Source organism: Lepisma saccharinum, unplaced genomic scaffold (genome assembly GCF_977018435.1).
Source record: "Lepisma saccharinum unplaced genomic scaffold, izLepSacc3.1 HAP1_SCAFFOLD_938, whole genome shotgun sequence".
In the NCBI taxonomy this organism is placed as follows: Eukaryota; Metazoa; Arthropoda; class Insecta; order Zygentoma; family Lepismatidae; genus Lepisma; species Lepisma saccharinum.
In genome coordinates, this window is record NW_028143591.1 from 38,980 (window position 1) to 50,505 (window position 11,526).

Below are 11,526 nucleotides of genomic sequence, written 5' to 3' on the forward strand. Positions count from 1 at the left end.
TTAAGGGGATCTGATGAAGTTACTATGCTAAGTTCAATTTCGAAACAGGAAAAATGCATTCTACATTCATGAAAAATATCATTTTTAAAAGGTTATTTCTTCATTGTATCCATTCAACGCATTTCCAAGTTTGTGTCCTTGAAGTTTCTGTGTTAGTTCTTAATCTGAACTACATTCACGAAGTATCTGAAATAAAGGTATATCATTAACCTGTTGATGATAACTTAATTGACAACTGGATCTCGTAGTTCTGGAGGAGAAATTCGGGAGTTTCCGTGTGACGTAGTTTGGGTGTTCTCGCAGACAAAATGAAATTCTAGAGCTTTTTTTATTTTAATTCATCGTGTATTTAAGTATATTTTAGTAATTAATGACATAATCGAAATTATAATGGTCATCTTTCCTTTCCTTGTCCTAAAATCTGCGCAACTTCCACTGACCCGTAAACATGACGGTACTTTCTCAATATATACACAGAACACTTTCTTCTACATCTTCTTAGAAAATATTGTACAAATGGATGGAGATATGGATTCATTTCTATCGCTGATAATAGCGTGAACCAAAATATATAGTCTGTATATGTATTCTTAAAGTAGATGTTAAAAAATGTAAATTACATTATATTGAAATGGCACATTAAGAACAATTTTAAGGAAATTAGATACACCAAGAGAAGTCTGACACAAGTGTAAAACCAAAATTAAACAAAACCAGTTCTTAAAACCATCTCAAGTATTCTAAAATTTGTTTGGATTATGAACCAATTAGTAAAGAAACCCATTTTCAGGTCCTTTCAAGGTGAAATATATATTATTTCTATAATTGCACATAAGTACCTCCATAAATACACTGTTATTTATGAAAGATGCACTCGCATATTAATACTGTATGAGGTGTCTGTGTAATCTAATACCACAAATATTCTACATTTTAGTCCAACTAACCAACTTAGTTGTTTTGTGAAAAAAGTCTTACAAAATTCAGAATGTTGTTTTTATTTAATTTGCAATGTAAGAGTTACTTAGTCCCATATTTGTGCTATTTCCTCAGCAGTACAATAGGTAAAAATAATTCCACAAATGCACATAGATGCACAAATGAATTGATTTCCTTTGGTAACTGATGTCCTCTTAGATACCTTGGTTTCTGCTTTTTTAAAGTACTCTATATTAGGAGATATTTTATAAAAAATGTTTTTATAAATTTTATTAGATTTTTAAATGTTTGATATTTCTTCGAATATATCTGGGAGTGTAAGAGGTGACCCTTTCTAAAGAAACACAAATGTCAACCTTCTTCCACGTAGTACACTATGAACTGCATTTTGCAGACTAGCGAGGCTTTGGCGTCTGGACCCATGACCAGTATAATCGTCTGTGGGACTTATGTGGCGTCCTGTCAGTATGTGTTTGTGATTGTATCTTCATCTTTCATCTTATCACCATTCATCTTCGCAATTAGTCAAAAGTGGCAGAAACGCGAAGTAAATTAAAACAAATCACGAAGTAAAATAAAACAAATCACAAATCGTATATATATCTGGGTTCGATTATAGTTTCGGGGGGAACATTTCAGTATGATTCCATTTATAATTCTTTGTTCTTGTCATATTAACGCATCTTTGCATGAAGTGGTCTTTTCAATAAATTCATTTTTCTTAATAGACAAGAGTTTCAGGAAATGCAAATGAACAAGAGTAAATTTGCATTGTTTGAAATTGCTAATATTTCATACATTACTAAAAGAAATAATTAATTTTACCACCTTTCTTCCAGAGATTCCAGTGCGCAGAGAAATTCTGGATCCAGTTCAACTGGTTCCTTGCGAGGTGAGTGGAACTGAACTTTAACATATATAAACTAACTAGGATGCTTGTGTGAATGCTACTGCATCTCCATCAAATAGTTCCAAGATATATGTATTACGAGGTCATTAACCCGCGAAATGTAATTTGGCGACAAGCGGGGGAACACTACCAATAGATATGAGCATGATATAACTTGCTGAGAGAATTATCACTTAGCAGATTCGATTCTTTACTATATATATATATATATATATATATATATATATATATATATATATATATATATATAAATATGTATATTTTACAGACTGATTTCCTATGCAGTGAAATTGATTATTATTTTGAAACCTTTTTCTGGATATATGCAAAACGGCCATAGCCTCACATTCTAGTATATTCGATTGTCATTATAATGTTTGATGTTGATGCACTACATGCTATATTAGTAGGTTTTGATTCAAAGTTTAAAGAAGTTGCCGTACGACTAAATTAGATCTTCAAATTTCTTCCGCAATTTCTGACTAGTTTAAAAAGGGTTAGATAATGACAGAGGAAGAATGTCCAATACATCTCCGTTGTAGATAGATGATGGTGTAGAAACCAGGGAAAAATATTTTTCATTGTTCGTACATAACCTACATCTCACAGACCTGACCTTTCCAACGTTTATTTGCGACGTCTCGTAAATTAACTTTCGTAATACTAACCATAGAACTAGGTGTGGTGTTAGTTGCCATGTTAGAAAAATTACATTTTTCAATTTAAATTTATCTAGCATGCGTCGAGTACAACGAATCGAATGAATCTTTTCTTTAGAAACAGTAGTGCACTTGTCAGTTTCGCTAATATAGCTAGTAACAATGGCAAACTAAAAGTATAAATTATGTACATGATTTTAAAGAATTAACAAAATCCTTATTAAGTAGTGAATTTTTAAATGTTCACTTCAACATTTCCCTTAGGGGACAGTTCCTTACCCGGGTACATACGCTCTTGAACAAAGGCACGTTCGAGTTCGCACACGGTTGTGAAATTCAAACCACTTTTGTTCTTGACTATACGAAGACGGACAACCAAACAATGATACCTTACACTAGCAAAAAGCTGATTAAAACTTTAACTTTAGTGTCTTGCCTATATTGTTGTTACGGAAAGTGAGTAGGAAAGAACGGATTTGATCACATTCGTCGACAGTCATGAAGCAACCTGCATCACGAGGCTGTGTATGGGTTCTTCAAATTGTGTGTTAAAAAGTCAGAAATTTAACCGAATGCAAAGGGTGAGAATGGGAGAACGTCTGGTTTCAATGATTCAATAAATCAGACTATGCATTTATCTACTTCTGAGTGACGAATGATTGCTCCATGCACTCCCGTCACTAGTTCCGACAAGACGACACGCCATTTCGTCATCAGTATGCGAAGTAATGGGACTGGTCGAGATCAAATTACAATAATTGACAAACTGCGATTTACAATAGGAGATATCATGAACTTTTCAATTCACATCCACGTGCTTAGAGCATGTCTTAATATTTGTCCATAAAATATGGGAGGCACCTAGACCCTTAAGTACCAGTTTCCCTGCATGACGATGTGTGTGTTGCCTAAATATACGGATTGTAGAAATTGCAGTTGAAAATTTACTATTAAAACCCACTCATCGCCCTTGTTAGGCAACATACGTAGCGCCATGCAGAGAAGTGGGCATTTTAGAATCTAGGTGTTCCAGTGTTATTGCCGATGGCTGTATACATATTAAGCAATACTTTATTTCCGTTCAACTTACGGACATTTGTGCCACCTTGTGAGTATGCTTAACTTCCAAATTCTATTGTAACTTGTACAGTCACGGACACTGGCGGGTTGTAACGATTCCGTTAGAAGTCAATGTATTCATTACAACCCGGCAGCATCCGTGACTGTACATCAGTCCCTGCGGCTTATTTGCTGTGATTCAGAACGTAGAAGTTTTTTGTAAACATCCTTTATGATATGTTTACTGATAACTTTTCATTTTTCTGTATTGTGGAAGTAGACGAGACATTTTTTCTCATGACTTAATTTTCCGTTTGATTAATTTTCTCGTACAATGCCAGAGGTGGTGGATTTTATTTTTTAAACTTTTTATTTAAAGAGAAATCTTTACGTTTTATGCATTCCCTTGTTCTTTTTTTTCTTTTACCCAGCATCTATACGACATTATTTATACTGTACATTCTGAATAATACATATCGGATATCAATGCATGTGGAAACTTAACGAGATCCTTTGTTGCTTGCATTGCATAACCATTATTCACTCAAATGAAACTGGACATCAGCCTTTCAGTATTTCCAATTTTATGAGCAATCAACGTACACCTTCGTTTTTTCTAAAATTATAAAAAAAACATGTATTCCATCAGGATGAAGATAACTTCATTAATTTCCAATTCTTTAGCGGTGATGAATGAATTTTGTTTTGATTATCTTGTCTCTTTATGAAATTGAGACTTATAATTGGAAAATATGAACACTTCACACCAGTAACAAATTTTCCTTCTGAATTCACTAATCAAGATAACAGCATTTCGAAGCGGCACATCCAATACGATTGAACCTATTCGTGTGCATTTCTGTTTTGTTTGTATTTATTTTCATGTTGCGAGGTGGTTTAATATGCATGGAAATTCTTTTGAGATAATACACACAGTTGTGAGCTGGTGCGTGCGTAATGTAGCGTGTGTATGGGAACAATATATCGACTGTTATTGTTGGTGGAGGATGTAATTACTTTTTGTAGCTTATTTACCTTTGAAAATACTGTTTTGTCCAGAAGTTCATTTGAATTGAAAGAATTATTTTGTTTGGAAATGTTTCCTTGTTTCTGTAGTCACTTAAGGTCAATTTTTTCTACTTGTCGTGGTTTTGTTTCCTTTCACTCATTATAGTTTTTGTACCGTATCATGTGTCAAAGTACTTATACTCTATTAACAAGAAAAACTTGTACTTTGAGATTACAATATTTGCAGTGTGTAAGTTTTATTTATCTGGAGACTTGAAATGAAATAAAATATTGCTGTTCGGCGCCCACCCAGCGTCGAATAACATGGGGTACCTGGGGGAAACCCTGCGGGGTGAAGGCGGTCAGGGGCGTGATGCTGATCACATCACCCCCACTCACGACCGGATCAAGAAAGTGTGGGACGTTACCCCCACACCCCCTATACGCCTTCATTGCGTGGTGCTATGCACAGGGGAGCACTTTACCTTTTTTTTTTGTTCTTCTGGAATCTCTTTTCTTGGTTATGACTTGTCTTTAGTTAGTTTCAAATTGTCTAATTTTAAATCTGCAGAATAGTACATGCATACATTTTTTAAACGGGCCTCTCCGATTGCTAGTAGTTACGCTGTCACCTTGTAATCAATGGATCCCGGGTTCGATCCCCGGGAAACATAGTGACACGGGTCCCATTTTTAACTGTAGATCGAGTCCTGATTAGCATTTCTGTGCATAAAGTAGACTTAAAACAAGAATTCAATCAAACAGCTGGTTAGACCTGCCATCTCACTTTTCAACAGGATAAACCTATGATTTACCCCCTTAATCATCCCTTGAGATGAAAAATAAATAAAAATATTTAAATAATTGAATAGTTCTGAAAACATATTGCAGACACATTAAAACTTTAAACCCTTATTCATTAAAGAAATTCACAACTTATTCTTTTGACAGTTTACAGTGTACTTAACAATATACTTTTCTGTACATAAAGTTAGGTAGAATTTAATAAGTGTTGAAATTTGCACGATGAAGTTTTCACTTGATGTATATAATATGGATATAGAAATAACCAGCTTGCTTAATTTACGAACGCAAATATTTGACCCTGCTAAACCCTCTCCCGACATTTTCCCGAACACACCCACACCAAAACTGCACGCTTCAAATAAGATAATCGTACACGAAACACTTGTATTAACAATCAACTCTTTCTTGCAGAGGTCCCCCTGTCGTCTGTGTCCCCATCTAACGGAGAGGACCCCAATCGCCGGCAGGATGGTCCCCTCTACTCCTACAACCTCCAAGGCGTTCACCGCCCCACCACAAGGGCTATGCTCAGACAATGATGGACACACAGACACTAGTTAGTGCAGTGAATAGGTTCGTTCAGTGACATTTATATAACTAACAGTTATACATTCGGCTTCTAGCACACGGTACTGTACGACGAAAATATTCATGTCATTGTTTTGTTTTCTGCAGATGATTCGTTGTGTTTCACATGTGACAGGTACTGCATGAAATTGACATATTGTGGGGTGTTGGTGTAAAAATATGGATTCTGTTTGATAATGGTTCGAATTCTATTCTCGTATGTGTCGCATGTACACGAACTTTCAACATGTGAATGTGATAAACTATTTATAGTAATGCTGGACATTTACTTAGGAAGAAGTTATATGAAATGTTTTCGATAATAGTTCATGTTGTTTCTAAATTGTGTATATAGTGAATAAAACTATAATTTTCGTAAGTAGTTGCTGGATGTGAATTTTTAGTACTAAAATACTTGGTTTAGCTTCTTAATTCAGAATGCTAGTGGCTGATGTGAGCTACTTCTCTTAGTTTGGTTTTATTAACTTTTCTTCACTTTAGTTAAATGTGGGTGTCAGTTTTTTTTTTTACTTTCCAACACAGTGTAAGTAACATGAGGTGTGGTCCAAGGTACTCAACGGCGTGTATGACTGTTAGGTATATTTTGACTGTTTCAACGCTTAAATGTTCTTCGTTTGAAACAGATTTCTCTTCTTGATTGGTGATTTTAGGCTTGGAGAGGAGCTTGGGATGTAATAAAGGGTGTCTAGAAAATATGGGATTTTTTGAAGTCGTAACTTGGCAATACTGCGAGAAATGTGGCGCCACGTAACGTACAAAACATGAAGTAGGTGCCACGCTATTCAGTTATCGTGGAGGAGTGGAGTGGTGCACAGCCTGTTATAAGAATAACGACCTTTAAAAAAATAAAGGCTGGTGATGTCAGACGATGACACTGCAATGTGGGTTTTCAAGGGCCCAATATCTGAAATTTTGCTTATTGACGAAGCAATTGAGATGAAAATGGGCCTCGTTTGACATCCACAAACAATTAATTGCGGCATTAAGACAGTTGTTTGGCCTTACGGTAGCCAGTTTCCTGACATCATCTTCAAAACGTGAAGGCCATCTTGTGAATGAATAACATATTTAAAATTAATTGCATACCTTGTACTAAGAGGTCCCTGGTTCGGATCCCACTTTAAACTGTAGGCCCAGTCACGATTAACCTATCTGTGCATAAAGTGGACTTAAAACACCAACTCATACCCTGTACTATTCATCTCCATGAATACACTTGCTTCCAAGTAGTTCTTCTTTTATTTTCCATTTCAAAATGTCCCATATTTTTTTAGACTTCCTTTATTTCTACACATGGTACAGAGAAGAGAACGGGTCCATATCCTTCTAGAGAGTCGATGTAAGAGATCGGGAACGAAGCAGTTGTTTGTAAAATCCAGACTAGAATTACTATCATAGGATTAATTTTGGTTAGGGGCTTGCAGTAATGATCGTATGATAAATCAGATTTGTTTTGCTTTGCGAACTATTCAGGCATGCGTTGTTTCATTCTACAAAAAGCTATGTTTGAATTTTGTCGAAACATTTTTCCACATTATTGCATAAACTGTTTCCAGACACGTTAACGAGGCAATATCGAGACTTCCCTTGTAGTTAAAACAAGAAAACTTTGTCCATTGGACAACGTGATCTCACGGTGACCTCCGCAGCAGAATAGTTAGCATAGCGCGCTGCGACGCCGGAGGTTTCTGTTTCGGATCCCGGCCTGGGCAGTCCCCCAGGAGTATAAAATCTCGTCAGCCTCATTTAAAATTTGACTCTATTATTAATTATAATTATTCAGTACTTATTCTTTCAACCGATACTGACTACTTAAAATATATTTTTTCACATAGGTATTTCATTAAAATGTTGAAATTTACACTAATTTATAGATTTTTACAGTTTTATATACAGGGTGATTGGTAATTCGACCTATTCCTAGAAAGGGGTAATACTAGAGCACATTTGCAACAAATTTGACCCTATGCACCGGGGGTCGAAAATCAATGGGTTTCGAGTTATTGCAGTTTGTAGATTTTCGTGAAATATTCCGACTTGCGACCAAAAAACTAATAATTGTGAAAAAAAACTACTACACCCTGGACACTTAATCGACACGTTGCTAACAGCTGACGAATGAGTGACTACTGGGGGAAAAATTCATGCCCAAAATTTCCATACCCACAGAAAGAAACGGTCATTGGAGAACACGTCATGAAGAAATTTGGAAATTATCATTTAAATCGAAGAGGATTACTCAAAAAATTGGTAACACACTTCGCGTAAAAATTACGGAAAAAACTTCCTTGTTTCATAAGCTCTCCAAAAATATGCAAATATTGTCAACTGGCACACGGGTTGGGGGAAAAATCTAAATTAAAAGCGGAGAAGGCGCGTTGTAGACCTCTTTGTAGAGTGAAAAGAAGTTGTCGGTTGTGAGAGTTACGTATGCAAGCACGCAAGAAGAGTTGAGAGAGAGAGAGTTGAGACATAAGAGACAGTGTGTCAACGCAAGTGACTGTGTCTGAAGTATGCCGCAGGCTGCGTGCTTGCATACGTAACCGGGGGAGGCAATTTTAACAGGATTTGTAGTTTTTGTAACAGTTAATTCTGACAACCTGGAATCATGAGAATGGTAAATAACATTATTATTTCACTCATTTTCGTCCCTTTATTTCTCACAACCGACAACTTCTTTTCACTCTACAAAGAGGTCTACAACGCGCCTTCTCCGCTTTTAATTCAGATTTTTTCCCCCAACCCGTGTGCAAGTTGACAATATTTGTATATTTTTGGAGAGCTTATGAAACGAGGAAGTTTTTTCCGTAATTTTTACGCGAAGTGTGTTACCAATTTTTTGAGTAATCCTCTTCGATTTAAAAGATAATTTCCAAATTTCTTCATGACGTGTGCACCAATGAATGTTTCTTTCTGTGAGTATGGGAATTATGGGCATGAATTTTTTTCCCAGCAGTCACTCATTCGTCAGCTGTTAGCAACATGTCGATTAAGTGTCCAGGGTGTAGTAGTTTTTTCACAATTATTAGTTTTTTGGTCCAAATCGGAATATTTCACGAAAATCTACAAACTGCAATAACTCGAAACCCATTGATTTTCGACCCCCGGTGCATAGGGTCAAATTTGTTGCAAATGTGCTCTAGTATTACCCCTTTCCAAGAATAGGTCGAATTACCAATCACCCTGTATATTGATATAAAGCAGTTCGCTTGGAATTTATGATGCAAATTCTTCACCCTGCTAAACCCATTTTCCAATTTTGTCGTCGCCTTGTAATCAAGTAGTCCCGGGTTCGATACCCGTTGGAAGAACGCTAGTGGTTCGGATTCCACTTTAAACTAGGTACAGTCCCAATTAGCCTTCATGTGCATAAAGTGGACTTAAAACAACAATTCAATTCAATCAAACTTCTTCCGTTTTTTTTTCTGGGACACCGTTGCTGGCATCTTCATCCACGATAGGAGACTGTGTCACGTCTTGTATCTTCTTCATTCCTAAACGGTAAAACTGCAGAGGTGAACAGAATATCAAGCCATATAGGTTTCTCCTAGATTCTCTCTCAGCCGTCCAGCCATAATCGACACACATTTGATCAGTATTCCCCGCACCCTACCAACTTTTAATACTTTTTACGCAAAAACCAAAGTAAAGACAACATTTTTTGCATTTCAATATCTGCTACACGCTATTTTTAAAACAATTTTTTTTTACTGCCTTACATAATTTTGTACTATAATAAAAATATTGTTTTATTCTCAATACAAAAATGTGTGATGGCTGGCTGTGGGGATGGTGGAGGCCAGAAAATAATTTAGAACAAATTAAATCCCACAATAACTTTTAGGATGATGATTTATGTATATGGTTTAAATAAATTTGTCAGTATTGGTCAGTTTAGTCAATTAAGTCGGTAATGCTGACTACTTGACTAGTTTCCACTCCTGAAACTATTTTAGAGGTCTTTAAATAATTTTCTTAATTTCGATATTATTAGCCTGTTACAAATTGGCTCTGGATTTCATCCTTAAAAGCTTCCTTGGTCTTCTGATCCTTCTGACAGGTCCTCGCAGCGGTGCTCGGTTCTCTCACTCTCAGCAATCTCGCACGCGATATTTCTAATTGCGGCTCATCTTCTCACCCGATAAACTTTCAATTAATTTACAACCCCAACGGCGTTGAAACAAGAAATCGGCTTAAAACGAAAAATGAAGGTGTCGCCATCATCAAAGGAATCGATCGTCGCATCAGTGATTGGATGGTGGCTACAAATTAACTCTCTCGCCCGACTACCTAGCTAAATATTCTGTTCGGGAGGAAGTAATTTAACGTTTTAACGCTCATATAATAGAACCCGTGCGAGAGAGAATGATGGGCTGATAATTAACAGGTTGTGAATGCACGCTGGACTCAAACGAACCAAAAAATTTGAAGAATCAGTCCTGTGATAAACTGTGGAAAATATGAACAAAGCGATAGTCGATGATATTTGATAATATACTGCTTCTAATCACAGAATAGGGTACTGTTAACACATGCCATTTGGAAACTGTCCACACCAAAATACTACATAGGGTCCTATTATATTGTTACATGTACCTTTCAAAACTGACAACTATGATTTTGTGATGAAAATTTCAACATCCTTTTAACAATTGTACATTCTCTCACCCAAGTTCAGATTTGAAATTTGTGTCCACTTTTCCAAAATTGAACTCGAGAATTTCTTCTCCATTTCGATAAATTTGTGTTGATACAATAGAAGTTGGTATTGTTTTTTGAAAATTATTATATTTATAAACACCAGTATTTTATTTAAACTTGTTGTTTCAGCATTACCAAAATGCTAAAAAAAAAAACACATTCCAGTAGTATAATTTTAGTTTTCTACTTCAAATTTTGACGACTATATTCTCATAGGGAACTACTTTCTTGCGTGTTCGTGAACAAATTTGGAAATGCAAATCCTGATAAACAAAATCGAAAAAATGGGGAAAATCCATCCGTTTCGCACTTTTTTCGATATCATTCTGTAATTACTTATTAATGTATCAGATATTGTAAAAAACAATGCACAATATACTAATACGGGTGCATATAATTATAAAATTAAATTTATCGGCAAATTACATTAATTTTAGTTTGTCTATGGCATAGTTAATGCACTCCAACATCCTATCATACTCGACACAAAACTTCGTAGCCCTATGGTTTCGGATTTGCATTGTAATAATAATCTAATTTACATACAGCTATGGAATTCCATAACGTTGTAAATTCTGATCTGGTTACTATTGATTCTATGCTACGTCAGTTTGCTCGTAATTAATTCAATTGCCTCCAATTTTCTTTCAACTCTTTTATTCAGGATATTCCCAAATTGACATAATTCACCATTGTCCATTCCTTTTGTTCACGTGGCCGTGTTTTGAAACGAAAGACATGCGAAAATTCTTCACTTCAAACGAAACGGTGGCCAAAACCAAAGTCATTGTTGTTGCTGGATGTACTAAACCTCTCATTAGGCCTTTTCCCTCAGGGTCAATCAGGAATGGGAGG

At 35.8% G+C, this 11,526-nt stretch overlaps 1 protein-coding gene across 1 annotated transcript in view; it reads left to right on the forward strand.

Moving 5' to 3' along the window:
- LOC145983433 (uncharacterized) overlaps positions 1–6,331 on the forward strand; it is a 30,393-nt gene extending 24,062 nt beyond the window's left edge. The window contains exons 3-4 of the mRNA XM_083116543.1: positions 1,779–1,831; positions 5,794–6,331. Of these exons, the coding sequence (XP_082972669.1) occupies positions 1,779–1,831; positions 5,794–5,921 (181 nt within the window). The 3' untranslated portion in view covers positions 5,922–6,331. The remainder of the gene's footprint in view (positions 1–1,778; positions 1,832–5,793) is intronic.
- Positions 6,332–11,526: the final 5,195 nt, after the last annotated feature.